The following is a 16,808-nucleotide window of genomic DNA, read 5'->3' as shown; positions in this document are numbered from 1 at the left end:
CCTGCACAGCTTTTGTCCTAAGGTCCCACCTTCTCGCAGCTGCTCCACAGCGTCCTCGTACAGCGCCTCCTTCAGCGCAGCCTTATCCATCGTACTGATGCCGTCCGTGTAGTTGTATGGGTTGTACTCTCTGAAGCGCGGGCCGGCGAAGGATCGAGGAGACGGCGTGTTCAGCAGAGAGGTCTTGTTGTCCAGGGCAGTGCGCCCGCCCTCCACTGCATCACCGCTGGGACGAGGTTCGGAGTCCGAGGAAGCCCCGCCTCCAGTCTAAGATTCAGTGACAGCGGAGCAGATGAGTTATTCTGGAGTCTTTACTCCAAAATAAAATAATCTTTTTTTTTTTCTTTTTGACCAAAAAAAAAAAACAACCCAAAAAAAATAATCTGTATTTGAATATGTTTAAGTTATTTCAGTTATCTGCCCTCTGGTTCCTCCCTGTAACTCCTCACCATAACGCCATCCTTCTTGCCGTCCCGCCTCAGCGGTTCCACCAGGTCCTCCTGGCTGCGGAAGCTGAAGTTCTGGATGGCCTCGGTGACACCGCGCAGCGAGCTGTAGATCTCCTCGGAGTTCAGGTTCTCGCTGTCGTACTCCAGCATGCTGCAGCACGAGACAAGTCCAATGGGCATTTTAGACAGGATGTAGGCAACATCGTCAGGGGATCGTCACTTAAAGGGAGAGTTCATTGCTAAATCAGATTCACATGTTTTTCCTCTGGCCTGTAGAGCGTGTTATCCATATTTACCTGGAGCTGTAGAGGCGTCGGCCCCAGCACTAAATCGCCCTGAGCTGCTCCAAGCACCAAAAACACATTTGGAAAACTCAGCAGTAATGACTCCAGACCTGTTTGGGCTTTTTGGTTTTTTATATCCCCAAACACAGAGGTACTTTCATCCATTACATCATGTTTATCCAGGATCTTCAAAGCAGGATTTTCTTGTATGCAATTGGAATTTAATGCTATAAATATTTTTCTTTCCCTACAAACTAATAGTTGTCCCCATTTTACTTTGCTGGTCAGTTAATCCACTCGAGGTTTGAAGAAAACTGGTGTTTAGATCAGACTGTGCTGTGTTACTTTTTGTTTGTCTTGTAATAAATTTCTTAAGAAAAACTTTAAAGTTACAGTTTGTAAAAACTCACCACTAGATGTCAGTAGGCTGCAGAAACTGAGTTCTGTTTTCTTACCCCTGACATGTTCAGTGCGTAATTCTAGCTACAGTGGCCACTGTAGGACAAACAGCTCTGTCTGCTGATCATCTGTAGTGAGTGTAGGCTGTCAGTCAGCCTCAGCTGTCGATATGTGTCCACATCTATTAACTCTGGAGGAGGGTATAAAACTTGTGTGAAAGTAGTCCGATACGAGTCGATATAAAGGACATGTGAAACTTGTCTCTGTCTCCTGCTGCAGTTAGCTGCTGCTAGTAAAACTTTGAACTTTGAAGTGGAGCGTTAATGTTAACGCTGTCTGGCAGGTGTGAATGCCAGAGAGGCCGAAAAAGATGACTGGAAAGTTACTGAGGGCTTGTGTCTGTTTACAAGGAATGAGAACCTCGATCAGCGCAGGAGACGCATGGGAACAGTCGATTAAATCAGAGGATCACTGCCCACATAACTGCTTCTAGAAGGACATTTAATCATCAATATATCCAAAGCATCAAAACAGTGGAGATGAATAAAGAGCACCACAGGTCAGAGGAAGAACGTGTGCCTCTGTCTTTGAGGTGGACTGTCCCTCTAAGAGACTGGTGGAAGTACAGAGGCTCTTCTTCTTAACAGCACCTATGATCCCTTTAATGTCAGCGACATGAAGCAGCTCCATTTTCATCTTGAAGATTGTGAATGACGACTGAGGGCATTTTCCTTGACATGGATCAAACACAAAAGCATCTGCGTGCCAAACAAATTAGTCAAAACTTGTACCAAGGGATGGTTTGTCCATGACCAGGAAACAGGAAGTGCAGAGCCGTGCATGTTGACGAGCGCACGCGGACAGATGAGAGACAGAAGGAAAGCCACCTTTCAGTCACCATGACGACAAAAAGAAAAACAGACACACGAAGCTGATGGAGGCACCGAGGCAGCAGAGGTGACGACAGACTGATGGAAGCTCGAGGTTTCACAGAGAACTCCAAAATATCTTTAAAAATAAGCTTAGAAATCCATTCATCACTACAGAGACAGATCCAACTGTTAAACTGTGAAACCCCGTACAGAGGAGGGAGGAGGAGGAGGGGGAGGAAGAAGGGTTACCTGGGTGAGTAAGCTCGCCGCAGGGCCTTGAGGGAGGAGTGGGCAGTGGGTGGAGGAAGAGGGGAGGGGAAGGGTGGAGGAGGGAACTTGGAGAGGCCGTCTGCGCTCCAACCCCACAGCCGACTGTGACCAGCCGGGGAGGAAGAGGTGGAGGAGGAGCCCGGAGAGAAGAAGAGATGTGAAAAGAGTGGAAGATAAGGAGAAGCAGTGCTCTCAGTCAGAGTTAGTACAGGCGGAGGGATCATTAGTATGACAGATGTGAGGAAACCTGCTGATTGGCTGAGAGGAGAAAACGTCTTAAATCACACGAAGCTTCAGGAAGAGACACACGGAGCCGAACATGAGCCTAAAATTCTGACGTTCATTTAAAACAAAGCATCAAACCGCAAGTTTAGACTTTGAGCTTTGGCTCTGATTTTGAGCTCTTCAATGGCTCCACAGTGGAGTGGTCAACATCTAAACTCTGTGGCGACCCCTCAGTGCAGCTTTACACTCCTCTGTTAACGAGCGAACAAAGAGAAGACACGGGGAAATACGCCCGCTGCGTTATAACCTGAGCTTCAAAATAAAAGTCTGGACGATGGCAGAAATGAAGGATGAACTGCTGAAGCCACAATTTTATCGGTGTGGATAAAATTATACACAGGAAACGTGGTTTGAATTTTAGGTGTGGCGATGGCGGGGCCGTTTCTGTACCTGGGGGAAAGGCCGCCGTGGGAGCAGTTTGTGGGGGAGGTCAGCGGGCTGCTGCGGCTGCTGGGCTGTCGCAGGGGCGTCCGACCTGCCGAGTTACTGGGAGACGCCTGCGGATCCATGAAACACAAGTGTCTGGATTTAATGTGAGAACATTCAGAAAGCCACAGCTGTGATGATGTAAGGATAAGAGGAACAGCACACATACAGAAACTACTATATTTATCAAAACAAGTGTGTTTGTGCATCTATACAACACAAACAACAAAAAAGCCTAAAACTCTTCTTTAAAATGATTATTTTGTCTAATCAATAATCGTAAAGTCAATTACAAACATCTACAGCCATGTGACATATTTATTGTTTGAGTTAAAGTCCTAAAGTGTGTTACGATATTAGTTATCAAGGTCAGGCTACGATGATTTATCAATATATTCTGGTATAGATCAATAAATAAAGGAATAAGACCTCCTGGAAATAAAATCTTTAAAAAAACATCCTGAAAGAATGTTGTTTAAATGAATCTGAATGCAAACATCTCCATATTTGAGCCTGTGTGTGTGTGTGTGTGTGTGTGTGTGTGTTACCATGCTGATGCTGCTGTTGGCACTGGCGTTCCTCAGGTGGTTGTGCAGCAGCTTTGTTGTCCCGTCCTGGAAGGTTTTGGGCAGAGCACCCAGCAGCATGGTGAACTCTGGAGTGTTCAGCTCAAAGAGGGCGATCAACACCACCTGGGCTGCCTGCACACACAAAGAAAACATGTTACACATCACTTTACTGACGTTTAATGACTGTCACTGCACTGATTTTGGCACTGAACATGAAGAAAAGCTTTCGCTCTGTTATAAAGGACAGCCAGAAGTAAATTAACCTGTTTGAAATAAAACAAAATATTGTTTTGCAGCATTTTATTGCAACAGTCAGCCGCACTGAAGCACCATGCAGACGTGAATGATACCAGATAATGCTGTAGTTCAAAATAAAAGCTTCCTGTTAGTCACAGGAATTTTACATGATGCTTCAGTTTCACTTTTTCAAAAATAAAAGCATCTAGCTATTTATTGCATGACGCTTAGGCTACGTTCACACTGCAGGCGAAAGCGAAACTTTTTTGACTCTATGCGACCCATATGCGATCATGGCATGACAGTGTGAACAGCACAAATCCGATATTGTCAAATCCATCCTGGGTCACTTTCGTATGTGGTACTGAATCCGATACATATCTGATGTTTTAGAAAGCGACTGCTGTTTGAATGGTCATGTCGCATTAAATACGTCTTTTATGTCAGTGACACAAGACAGACGCCAATTATCAGCGCCGGAGAAGACATCGTGAACGCTTCCTGGCCATCCCGTGTAGATGTCAGTGAAACTGTTGGGAAGACAACGTTGGAGAAATGTGAACATTTTATTTGTACTGTATAATCTGCAGATTCTGACAGAAATCAGCAACTATCCTTTGAAGCACCGCTCCTCTAAAACAGCAATAAGGATCATTATTAGGCCATATGTAAATAACAAAATAACTTTATAACTTAAAGCAAAATTGGGAAACGAAACAAACGTCCGAAACAAGTCTTTATATTAACGGCCAACAGTCAAACAATACTGTTTGCTCTGAGTCTAAACAGAGCACGTTGTGTGTGACGTCGTCTTTTGTGCATGTGTGCCGCTTTGAGGGTTCACACTAGAGCGCGTTTGCTGTCACATTTTATTTGCAGTGTGAACAAGCAGACAAAAAAAATCAGATTTGATCAAAAAATCGGAATTGAGCATTAAGACCTGCAGTGTGAACGTAGCCTTAGATACTTCAGTGTTGTGGGACTTTTAAAGTAAAAGTCCCCAGTTAATTTTAGACCTTTAGACCTTCAGACCTTCAGAATAAAAGCCTTCAATTTCATGCACAAGTTTATCAGCATGCTTTAATGCCCAGACCTTTTTTTGTTTTTAAGTAAACCTGTTTACCTCCAACCTTTCAACAGTTAGTAACAGACAAAGTCCAGCAGTAACAAAAACCGTACCACAATTTCTCCACAAATTAAGACAGAGTGCTTTCAAAGATTAAATCCTCGCACAGAGAAATCACCTCTGAGTAAACATGGCTTCAGCCGTGTTCACTTATTATAACCCTGGCTTCCACTTTAAAGTGGACCTATTGTGCACCATATTTTAATTCTGGGCTTTGCATGATTTACAGTTCAAAATATTCTTTGTTTATTTTATTTTAGTTTGTCCACAATTAAGCCAGCTTTTTTCTGATTGGCTGCCCTTTGCAAACTCAAGGTTTGAACAGCAGGTGGATGGAACTTCTGTGACAAAAAAACCCCCAAAAACTGAGAGTTTGGAGCAATTTGACCTCTTGTTAAGTGCCAGGATTTATACATCGGGGAAACCAAACAACCTCTGGCGAAGCTGATGGCACAACACAGAAGAGCTACCTCATCAGGCCAGGACTCTGCAGTCTAGTCACACCTACAGGCCAGTGGACACTCTTTCAAGGATGAGGAAGTACACATCCTGGACAGGGAGGAACGCTGGTTTGAGCGAAGAGTCAAGGAGGCCATTAACGTGAAAAGGGAAAGACCATCTCTGAATCGAGGAGGGGGCCTAAGGGTACATCTGTCACCATCTTACAATGCTGTGATTGCAGCCATTCCCCAACTCTCTGTGAATGGTACTCATGGCCATTGGTCAGTGGTTGTTGATCAATGGTCATGAGAATTTGCATAATTACGATTAAGGAACTGACCTTCCAGCCCATTGTTCCTTCAGTGGGCTGGTTTCAGTCATTATGCAAATGTACTGTTTATAAGATTAGAGAAACCTGCAGTCAGCTGAGACTGAAGAAGTCACTTCGATGAGTGACGAAACGTTTCTCTCACTGAAAACGCTGCGTCCAGAGGAACAGAATCAACTTTTGGAGATTTGTGCAAAGACTGCGATTCTCTGAAACTTTGACCATTTTAATTGGAAGAGGAAAAAATATAACAAGAAAAATAAAAGTAATAGTTCTGTTAACATGCAGCATGTCAATTGAACTTGTTAAGCAAAAGCTAAAGGAAGCATTTATCACTCAGTTTCCTTTCAAATGATTCGAATGTTTCATGTTTTACTGTAAAGGTTAAAGGTCAGACTCATGCCTGATAATAAGAGAAATATCATAATGGTCGGCAGAGTTAGTCTTAAAGCTGCACTCAGCTGCAGCATCTCATGCACACACCTCAGGTACACAGACACCTCTCCACCGTTTTCACCATTTGCCAGCAGTTAGTGCTGAAAAGCATTCACAGAACCCGCTCACACTCTCAGGTTAATGTCCTCTGTACGCGGGCCTGAACAAACACGCTCACAGCAGCTTCCCGCTTCTTTGTGACCGGGTTAGACGAGGTTATTCACGCTGCGCATGCTCACTGGTAGAGGATCTACCTGCTTGCACCTCTCCTCCAGGTTGCCCTCCCCGGGCAGAGAGGCCACGGTGCTGGTTCGGCCTGAGAAATCCTCCCCTGCCCAGTTATGAAGGGTCTAAGGGTGAGGTGGGTGGAGGAAGGACCATTAAGGGGGAAAAATTTAAGACATGAAAAAAAAACAAAAAAACAGAACAAAAAAACTGAAAATATAAAAAAATGAAACATTTAGAGGAATTTAAAGGGATGAAAAGGGGGGAGCGTTTTAAGGAAGACGGAGGCTGACATGCCCTCCTACCTTGCGGACATCGGAGCTCTTGGGCTCGGTGGTCCAGGTGATGATGCGGGAAACGGCGAGGCGTGTCTCGCTGGAGTTGACAAAGTCGGCTGGGTCCATCTGCCTGGCCAGAGCCTCGATGTAGCGCAGGATGGCCACCTTCACCTTCAGGTTGGGGGTCTGCGTCTGATCCACGATGAAGCGCATCAGGATGTTGAACTGCTGCTCGTATGGGAAGGACTCCCTGCATGGAGGCGGGAAGGAGGAGAGAAAAACATCGTCAGAACACGAGATGAAGTTACACCCTCTTTTTTATTGACAACAGCTGCTCTTGCTTCAGTGAGTTCACACAACATACTTTATATTATATTTCCACATATTCTAAAGTAATTTATAAACTTTAAAAAAAAAAACATTTAGTGCAAAATATCTCCTGTGCTCCACCTGCAGGACCAAATTAAATAACAGGATCACTTTCCCCTTTACTAAAACTGTGACTCGTTGCTCTTTTGTGTTATTTCCTGCACAGAGTTTGGTTGATTGGAGTTTAATTTGCTGCAGGATAGAAGCATACAGGACTTTTCTTTAATGATGAAAAGGTTTCAGTCTTAACCTCGTGACATCCAGAGCCTTCTGGACTTTGGCCTGGACAGAGCCCAGCAGGTCGGCGCCCATCTTCTTCAGCAGCTGTGTGAGCAGGACGAAGAGCCAGTCCAACAGGTCGTCCCTGTGCAGCACGATGAAGTCCACCAGAGTCTCCAGGAACATGCTGAAGACCTGTCACAGAGTCAGGGGTGATGATGAGGAGGAGATGTTTGAGTGTTTGTCTGCACATGTTGGTCTGAGACGAGTACACACGCAGTGAAATATGACAGCAGACAGTTCTCATGTGAGTGAGAGCAAACACTTACTCTCTGGTGTTTGTTAGAGTCCGCAGCAGCGAGGAGGCATGCAACAAGAAAACACACACTGTTAGTTTGTCCTGCTGTTAGTGACGACACGAGAGCAGTGAAATCAGCCACGACGCTCACGTCCCAGCTTCAGAGTCACAACAAACTCCCAGGTTTATCCCTCCGGCTCTCACTGTCCCCTCTCTCTCCACAGAAAGTGTGAACTGCTGCTTTCTGACGTCGGCTTTCACTTTTAATAAGAGTACGTGTGAAACATGCTGCCGTCTCACCTTGCTGTGAGGGTCCGCAAACATCCTGGTGAAGATCTCACAAAGCCTCTTCAGCTCCACACGACTGAAACAACAGGCACGGTTATTTTGTTGCCAACAGAAAGCTTTTATGTGCAGACAGAGTAAAGAAACAGGAAACATTACAGTTCTCTACTTTACTGTAGCTTCATTAGATAAACTCGACTTTGAGAGGAAGAGAAAATAGTGAGGTGAGAAGCACACTCATTTTCTCATATCCTTTTTTGTTTGTTTGTTTTAAACCAGAGGAGTCGCCCCCTTGCATAAATAAAAAAAGACCAGGGGTCATGAGAAGCTTGTATCTAGTGATGGGTGTGGCTTTTTAGACTAGAATACACGTCCATCACTATATACAGTGTATAGCTACAACAGAGCAAGTTCGCTGGAGATCATCTCCTGAACCGCGCACAGTGCATTTCCAGTAGCTGAAACAGATCTGAACAGAAGTAGGAGTGTGTTGAAAACACAGCCTCTGGATCTCAGCCTGGACTGACCACTAAAATCTCTCTGCTTTAACCTTTCTGCTGACTGCCAGCATCAAGGTACAAGGTTGATTAGAAGTGTACAAAGACTACAAGGTTTCTTTTATTAAACCCTTCTTTAACAAAACTCCTGACATTAAGCTCATAACCCAGCATGTTTCTTATCCACCGCCCCTTTACATCAACCAAAAGTCCTCAAACCTGCAGAGGCGGAGCTTTTCAGACCTGTTTTCTACTGTTGGCACACCCACCTGAGCATCCTCTGGCTCTTGAGCAGGTTCTGCAGTCCCAGCAGTCCCTCCTTCCTCTCGGACCAGTTGGCGCTGGCACAGTGGTTCAGCACCTCCGCCACGTCCTCCGTCTGACGTAGGTAGTGCGGCGCCACGCCGCCGTTACGTGAGCTGTAGGAGCGCTCAGAGCAGGCGCTGGAGGCGTCGCTGTTGGCGTCGTCGTCTGAGTACATCCCCGGCGACTCGAACCGCCGCCTCACTGGCCTCCGCTACATCAGAGAGGAGATGAGAGAGGCTAAGTGTAAAGACGAGACTTCACAGGGTAAATGTACAGCTGTCAGAAGAAGTAGCATGCAGCTACACAGGCAGACTCATGGATGCTTCTGGTGTCATCGCATGAGATGGATGAGGTTACTTTGGGGTTTTTCCCCCCTCTCTTGTGAGTCCATATCAACATGCTGCATTTAATGGAGCGATAAGCAACTTTTACCAAGCTAAAACAACTTGAAATAAAGCAAATCACTGCATCCATGTTTAAAACGTTAAAGTCAGTGTGCACAGCTCATGCTCTGCATGCAGTGACAGGTGAGATCTACCTGTACCTTACTCCTCGAGTCTCCTAAGAGCTGAAATGTACAAAGTCCAGAGAGAAAGAGCAGAGAGGGCATTAACAGAGCTGAAAGAGCTGCGACAACATCTTTGATTCACGTTTGTATTCACATTAAGGCAAAAACAGTTTTCTGTTCTCACCAGAGCATCGGCGACCGCAGCCTCGACTTCGGTGCCCGTGTTGAGGATCCTCATGGCATTGACTGAGGCAGAGATCCGAGCCTGATGGGACAGCCGGTCTGATGGGAGGAGGTCAGAGGAGGAGAAGCAGTTTGATTAGAGGCTTTAAAATCCACAGGCACGCCTCAATATTAAACAGAAACATCTCCTTCATGTAGAACTGATGATCAATAACAGTGACGTGAGTCTTGGTCCCGTTTTTGTGAATTCAGACAATTTAATGAGTTCAAATTACATGAGAAGAATTTGTGTTATTTACCTGTGCAGGTTGCAAATTTTTAAGTAACTGCTTTAAACCAGACCAAACCCACAGTGATGAGCAGAGAGGCTGTTTGAATGTAATATAATATAACACAAGTCCAGATCTGAGCAGCGAACAGCCTGTTTAATCAACTCAAATACAAAGAAATGCAAAACACAAGCAGAACTCCAGAAGTAAAACCCAGCAGCGCTCGCTAAAAAATGTGAAAAATAACAAACTCCATAAACTGCATGAGAGAAATAAACTTCATGATGCTCTGCAAAAAAACAAAAACAAAACACCAAACTGAAGGAGAAGCAAAACTTTATCTTCAATATTTACAAGCATGAACTCCTGTTTCCTGTAGCCGTTTCATAGCAACAGGTAGGGGTGTAACGATTCGCCTGATCCATAGTCAGGTTAATTACAAAACATACGGGCAAGTATTTGCTTTATCACGGGCATGATCAGCTGATAATGAATTAAGTATTCCCAGTTTTCTCTTTACTTGAAGCATCTTTAGCTTTCACCATGCTAACAGCCCACCGACAGCCCAACTCATAATGATGAGTTTAATAAACAAAAACGAGGAACTTTGTTAGAGAATCTTGACTGTTTTTGTGAGTATGTTGTACTCTGGCACAGAGTATTCCACCTTAAAGCTGCACCAGCTTATATTTATCTGACAGATTTACTGGGTGGAGGCAGGAGACTGCGGACGTTTGCACCCTGATTCAGAACCGTTACACCCCTGGTAGCGATAAACATGACAAAGGCAGCTATGACTGTAAGGACCAGGCCAGACTGGTTTAGTACCGCCCCCTGTAGGTGAATGAGATGTACGTGCACCAGAGTGGGAAACTTCACTTAAGCATCTTTAAGGTTTATCTGTGGCTGGAGGCTACATCTGATTGCTCTGTAAAGGTTTCCAATATCTGACTGATTATTGATTACTTCCCACTCTGACCACAGGAGGCAGAGTCGACTTTGGCCATGCAGGGTGAGGCAGGAAGCTTTGAGCCGCTTTTGTTTTCGTTATCTGTTTAAATCTGCTCCACTGGTCACCTGAGTAGCACTCTGCAGAGGACAGGGCGCTGGTGGAACGGGAGTGACGGCGGGACGCTGAAGGAGGACGCAAAGTTAAGGAGAGACCAGGAGTGAGGATGTTATTTTACAGAGGAACTTAAAAGACAACAATTAGCTGCACTTTAAAGGATTACCAGCAGACACAACCTGGACAATTAGACAGAGAGCATGCAGATAAAAAAGCAGGAAAAGTAAGGATTTAGTCAGACAGACGTCTGAGATTGTCTCAGCCTTCAGTTTTTGATACCATACTCACCCAGGGGGGAGAAGCCCCGCGCCGGGCTGGTGTCGCGGCTGCTCTCGCGACTGGTTTCGCGGCTGCAGCCCTGACTCATGCTCGGTCGAGGGATGCGACTCCGGGCTGCAGAGGCGGACACACAGACAGACAGAGAGCGGTGCAGGGAAGAGAGGTTAGGCAGACATGACACACCTGAAGCCCAGCAGAGACGGTTAGTGAGTCAGGCAGGCGAGCGAGACAGAGACAGAGAGGGGGGAGGCAGCAGGTGTTAGCATCAGGAAGACGAACCAGGAAGGTCTTTCGCCTCCAGTTGAGCGTGCAGGTCGACTCACATACAAGGAGTCCGATCTGCCAATTCTGACCGGCTTTACTGTTTCAGACAGCATCATATTTATACCAAGTTCTCAGATTTTTACTTTCAGTAATTCTTTTTCCACTTTTTAACTTGAACTTCTTCACAAATGCTCCCAAACCTGTGTTTTAAAAAAAATGCTTTCATTTTTAAATGTGTCTGTCTTCCCTCCCATACCCGTGCCTGATCTGGTGGGGCTGGTCTCTCGGCTGCAGCCCTGGCTGCGGTGACCTCGAGGTCGGCTCTTGTCGGTCAGGCTGGTGGAGGTGCTACCCGTGGCGGCGGCAGTGGCACCGGTGCCCATGGTGGGCCTGGGGATCCGGCCATAGGTGGAGCTCAGCAGACGCCCGGGAGAGCCTGACCGACTCCCAGCTGAAACACAGGAAGACATATTTCGGTGAACCAGTTCATATGTCTGTCACACCTTTGTTTAGGTTTCCAAATAAGTGGTAAGATTAGAAAAGTATGAAAAACAGTTACAAATCCATTTTTTAGTCACAGAAATGTTATTTAAGAAAAACGTTTATATTTTCTCTATGTATTTGAACAGACTGATATCTAAATTTGATCTATATCACTAAAAAAGCAGCAGAGTTACTCACGCTGGGACTGAGAGACGACTTTCCCTCGACTCCGGCCCCGTGTGTCTGTCACTGACGGACCGTTTCCTGAGCTTGTCCTCCTTGTTCGCACTCGACCTGCAGAGGCAGAGACGCAGGAAGACAAAAGCTCAAACACACTGAAGTCTTAAGACTGCTGTGACACTTCCTACATGTGTGCTTCATGCAGCAACAGAGGGACTGAGACTGAAGGGAGGAAAACCATACAGATCATCCTGAAGACCAGAGAAACACAGAGTCTGTCATCCATGAACACGAGCTTTAAATCCATAAAGACAGCAGACGGTAACATTAAAGGTGTTTTTGTGGGTAGCAGGGGTCACATGACAAGCATTTATTGGTCACTGAGAACAAATTGTTTCTCTAATGTCTCAGCTGCCAGATTCAAATGTGGAGACAGAAACAGATGGAGGAGATATAAAGACGCCACAACATTTACAGACTCGGAGAGGAATCTGTGCCTCATGCAGACGGAAGTCTCAACACGTCACCAACAACCTTTCATTCCGGGTTAACGAGCTGTAATGTGAGTGAACTGGTGCAAAGACTCAGGAACAATTACGTTATAAAGTTCACAGTAAAGGAGAGACACGTATACACACACATAGTAAATACAGCTGGCGTTGGTTGGGAGTCCCGCCTAACTCCATCTGGGTCACATGTCCTACATTTGGGTCCACTCAGCACCCCATCACCTCCTCCTCTCCTACATTAGGAGCTCTGTGTGTCTATGGGCTGCTTCTGTTTGATTCGTCTGCCTGATCAAATACGAGCAGAGACACATGACTGACTGCAGTCCTGCTTTTGTACATGTCTGTAGATGCAAGTGTGTCCTCTGCTTCCAGGAATCACTAGAAAGTCTGAGCAGCTGCTTCATGCACTGCAGAGAAAGCTTTTTTCCCCTAATCTGTGGATACAAACATCCTGAGCTCTGACATAGAACAACAAAGGCCATGTCGTAACAGCTGCACAAGCCAAGAAGTGGAAGAAAACAGAAAGCAGGACAGTTTTTCATGGTCTCCATGTTCGCTGATGGGCAGGTGTTACAGCCAGACGAGTGTCAGAGCCTGGGTGACAGAGACGGGGTGATAAAGCATCCACCAGTGCCCTCAGGAGGTCGGCACTGCTTCTGCTTTGGAGGCACAGCGAGGATCAGGAGACTCTTTTGTGTGTTTTTTTTCTGTTGTCTTTTCAAGTATACATCAATCACAACGTGTGCCCGGGAAGCCTTCAGCCACAGTGTGCATCTGCGTCACAGCCAGCGATGAAGTGCTTTCTTCATCAGTAACTAGGCCGGTCTCTCTGTTCGCTTTCTGTCAACACAGACTGTGGAAGTTTAACCATGGCCGAGGCCACAGAGACGCACGTTTGTGAAGTCTTCCAAAAAAAAAAAGGCAGCAGGAAAATATCTGTAAGTCAGTTACTCACAGGCTGAAAGGTTAATGTGAACAGTAAAAGGAGCCACAACTGCACGTAAAGCTCAAACGATGGCTACAGCGAAGAGTTTTAGGTTTATTTGGTTTCAAACTAGACACAAAGAAGTGAATTCAGCCTGCTCTGCAGCTGAGGGCTGAGTTAAAGGAGCCACAACAGCCACAACATCACAGGCTGTTCCTCTTATTTCTGACAGATCTGACACCACCATGCAGGGATGTGAATTACAGGATGAAACCCTACCGACACCAGCACAGGAAGGTATTTTGTTTACTGACCACATGGAGAGCAGTTCAAGCCTCCACGTACTGACAGCCAGAGCGGGACTTCAGAGTCAGTGAAGTCTGAGCTGTTTGCAGGCCGACTAACAGAGGACTAACACTGCACTTCTCAGGACAGGAAACGCTGATTTTTTCATTCTAATGCTTTACATTTATCTACATGTCAAAACTACAGCTGAGGAGCAGAATCAGTTATTTACACAATCAGCTGACTCTGTTCTCAAGCAAGGAAAAACTGCATGTGATCGTAAAACAACTTCAGACTCAAAGCAGAAGCTACGGCTACTTTGTAACTCTGTCATCATATTTGTCTTTGTAACCGCACAGGTTGGTAGTTTTCCAGGTGTGTGTGTGCGCGTGTGTGAGAAACTGGAGTAAACCATGCACAGACAGTCCATGCACTGATTACAGATGACCACCATTACAGAACTGATGGAGGTAAAACACCCACCACACCCACACAGCTTACCGTCTGCGTTAACAGACCACGAACCGTCTGACAAGCGAGCGAGGCCGGGAGAAACACAACAGGGTTTAGGGTCAACAGGTTAGGCTTTAGAGGGGCGGAGGAGGGGTGGTAGTGGGAGGGGGGCATACACAGCAAATTTGATTTGGATGGTGAGCTTATGATCAGATCAGATCAACCTGAGACAAATGCATGAACGGCCCACACCAATTTATTTATTTGAGATTGATTCAGTAATCGTATTATCAGCCAACATGACAATTATATAATGAAAAAATAGAAATAGCATCTTGATCCTGATCATAAGACCTCCTGCCTGAAAGACATCAAATTATATAAAAAGCAGCAGAATCTGAAGCTGAATAAATGCAATTATTCAAAGTATTTGTTTGGGTTTCATTAGCACCAAACAGCAGATGGTGATTTTTTTACTACAAACTGTTATTTTAGTTTTTGTTGTGTGAACTTTTGAGCCATCTTTTTGTTTTTTGTTTTTATAAAGTGTGCTCTGTGATTTTTGCATAAATCGGCCTGTGCTCGTGGTCGTGCTTTTAGGTTAAATACGTTGCTATAAGTGGAGCTGCTGGTCCAGTTTGCAGCTAGAAGCAACAGCAGAGTGTGGAGCAGGATAACTGCAACGTGAGCGGCTGTCTCACCCAGTGAAGCGTAGGATCCAGGAGGCAGCGCCGAGGCAGAGCTGAAGGGCGAGGCTGACGACGGCACAGTGGAGGGTACGGCAGGCATCCTCGTGCGGGCGGTGGCGCTGGCCGCAGCGTTTACGTCCACGTCGCTGCGGGAGCGCTGGAGTGAGCCGGGGGAGGAGGCGGCAGCCGGCATCCTGGAGGTGTGGGCGGGTTTGGCTGGAGAAGGACAGATAAAGTCAAACTGTTTAACGGCAAATCAACTTGATCAGAGGCAGATCAGATTAGATCACCTCTGGTGCCTTTTTTGCTTTAACAAATCGAATTTTCTTGCATTTAGGTGATAACAGAGCTTTTATTGAGGAACACACACTAGACAAATACGTGCTCCTCTTAAAGCTCAAAGAAAACATGACAGGAGATCATCTGCTGCACGCAGATTTAGGTTTTTCTAAATGAACAGAAGAGCCAAACAAACAGTCCTTACATCGGGCTGAGCTGCTCCCAACAGTGCTTTTTGCAGACAGAGGTCGACTGTGGAAGAAGCGAAAGAGAGAAGCTTGTTTAGAACAGCAAAGAAATGGTAAGTGTGAGATATCAACTGTCACAAAATCATTCAAGACTTCCCCCAAAAATCTGCCAGTGCTGCTCCTTTGTGTCAAAACAAAAGCCCTTTGACATGAGACTGAAACACTGATTGACCTGCATTTACAGCTGTGGAAAAGTATTCACTGTTTTCCTGATTTCTTTTTTTAAAACTAATAACTGGTTGTTCCACCGTTGGCAGCAAGAACTGCAAACAAGTGTTTGTGATAGCTGACAATGAGTCTTTCACATCACTGTGGAGGAATTCTGGCCCACTCTTCTCTGTAGAATTGTTTTAATTCAGACACATTGGAGGGTTTTCCAGCATGAACAGCCCGTTTAAGGCCAAAACATTTCAATCGGATTTAAGTGCAGACTTCGACTCGGCCACTTCTTCAGTGTATGAATTGATTACTTCTTCACACAGGGCGAGGTAGGTTGGATACATTTTACTTTAATAAATGAAATCATCATTTAAAAACTGCATTTTGTACGTATTCAAATGTGTGACAGAATACCACACTGTAATATCACAGTCCCACCTCATCAGCAGGACGGCTTAGTTACATTAGTTACATTCTCTGCTGCTGTAAATCACATCTTTTAAAAAAAGACCATCTGTGACAAACAGCTCATCCGCGGCGCACACACACATCAACACAGCAGCTTTTTATTAGACGTGGACGGCACAAAGATCAATGAGGCCCTGAATATGTTAATGAGACAGGAGTCAAGTGACAGAGAGGAAAGAGACGGGAGCAAGAAAGTGATCTGCAAAGGCAGAAATTCATTCGAAGCGAATGAGCGGGCTGGTGTGGCAGCAGCACTACTGTATGTGACTACAGGACAAGTTTAAGCTTAAACCGCTTAATGCAGTCATTTCTATTCAGTCTATGACAGCAAAAAGATCAATAATCAGTCCAGGAGCAGAAAACTACACATAGATTAGATGTTTCCATTATTTCTACATTAAAGATATGTTATTGGGTGAGAACTAGTCTTCCATCCTTGTGTTTTCCTCTTTGTGAGAAGATAAAGAGATGTGAGTTAGTCAAAAAACTAGATGAAGGGCCACAAAGATTAAAACCTTTTCTCCCTTTATGACTTTAATCAATAAACTGATCAATCGGGGAGGAGGAGAGGAAGTCTCACTTGAGGCTCTCCTGAGAAGAGGAGGAGGAGCGGTCAGAGGCGGGCAGCGACATCAGACTGTCTCCGCTCCTCAGGTGAGCCTGCAGAGCTTTCTGATAGGACGACTCCAGGCCCTGGAACAGCTGCTCCGCCTCCCGGCTGAAGTGACTGTGGAAGCTCCAGTAACACCTGCAACATCAAGCCAGAGGGCCACAAACCTCCATTAGGGCACAGGCTGATAAACATTCTGCTTTTATGTCCTTTTCCTTTGCTTCTGTAGGTTTAAGGTGCGAGTGCGCTCAGACTTACTTTCTGGCCACAGAGCGAGCCTCAGCGTCTGCATCATGGATCCCTTTCTTTATAGTCTCCATTAAAACTGTGCCGTGCCTGCAGGTGGAGGAGAA

General features: G+C 45.5%; 1 protein-coding gene across 24 annotated transcripts in view; it reads right to left on the bottom strand.

The window, feature by feature from the left end:
- Positions 1 to 16,808, bottom strand: part of LOC101480717 (CLIP-associating protein 1-A) — a 53,001-nt gene that overhangs the window by 7,208 nt on the left and 28,985 nt on the right. For 3 of the 24 annotated variants that reach the window (XM_076880533.1, XM_076880552.1, XM_076880551.1), the window contains 20 exons: positions 16,714 to 16,791; positions 16,426 to 16,593; positions 15,176 to 15,222; positions 14,704 to 14,907; positions 14,051 to 14,077; positions 11,849 to 11,944; positions 11,424 to 11,618; positions 10,913 to 11,017; positions 10,636 to 10,692; positions 9,291 to 9,388; positions 9,137 to 9,166; positions 8,562 to 8,809; positions 7,811 to 7,874; positions 7,244 to 7,407; positions 6,652 to 6,874; positions 6,376 to 6,471; positions 3,534 to 3,686; positions 2,950 to 3,056; positions 450 to 600; positions 30 to 267 (listed from right to left, as the gene is read on the bottom strand). In XM_076880533.1, coding sequence (XP_076736648.1) covers positions 30 to 267; positions 450 to 600; positions 2,950 to 3,056; positions 3,534 to 3,686; positions 6,376 to 6,471; positions 6,652 to 6,874; positions 7,244 to 7,407; positions 7,811 to 7,874; positions 8,562 to 8,809; positions 9,137 to 9,166; positions 9,291 to 9,388; positions 10,636 to 10,692; positions 10,913 to 11,017; positions 11,424 to 11,618; positions 11,849 to 11,944; positions 14,051 to 14,077; positions 14,704 to 14,907; positions 15,176 to 15,222; positions 16,426 to 16,593; positions 16,714 to 16,791 — 2,549 coding nt within the window. The remainder of the gene's footprint in view (positions 1 to 29; positions 268 to 449; positions 601 to 2,949; positions 3,057 to 3,533; positions 3,687 to 6,375; positions 6,472 to 6,651; positions 6,875 to 7,243; positions 7,408 to 7,810; positions 7,875 to 8,561; positions 8,810 to 9,136; positions 9,167 to 9,290; positions 9,389 to 10,635; positions 10,693 to 10,912; positions 11,018 to 11,423; positions 11,619 to 11,848; positions 11,945 to 14,050; positions 14,078 to 14,703; positions 14,908 to 15,175; positions 15,223 to 16,425; positions 16,594 to 16,713; positions 16,792 to 16,808) is intronic. The other 21 variants (XM_076880543.1, XM_076880558.1, XM_076880544.1 and 18 more) reach the window with 19 other exon arrangements.

Source organism: Maylandia zebra, linkage group LG23, assembly GCF_041146795.1.
Source record: "Maylandia zebra isolate NMK-2024a linkage group LG23, Mzebra_GT3a, whole genome shotgun sequence".
In the NCBI taxonomy this organism is placed as follows: domain Eukaryota; kingdom Metazoa; phylum Chordata; class Actinopteri; order Cichliformes; family Cichlidae; genus Maylandia; species Maylandia zebra.
This window is presented reverse-complemented; position numbering and strand designations above follow the sequence as displayed.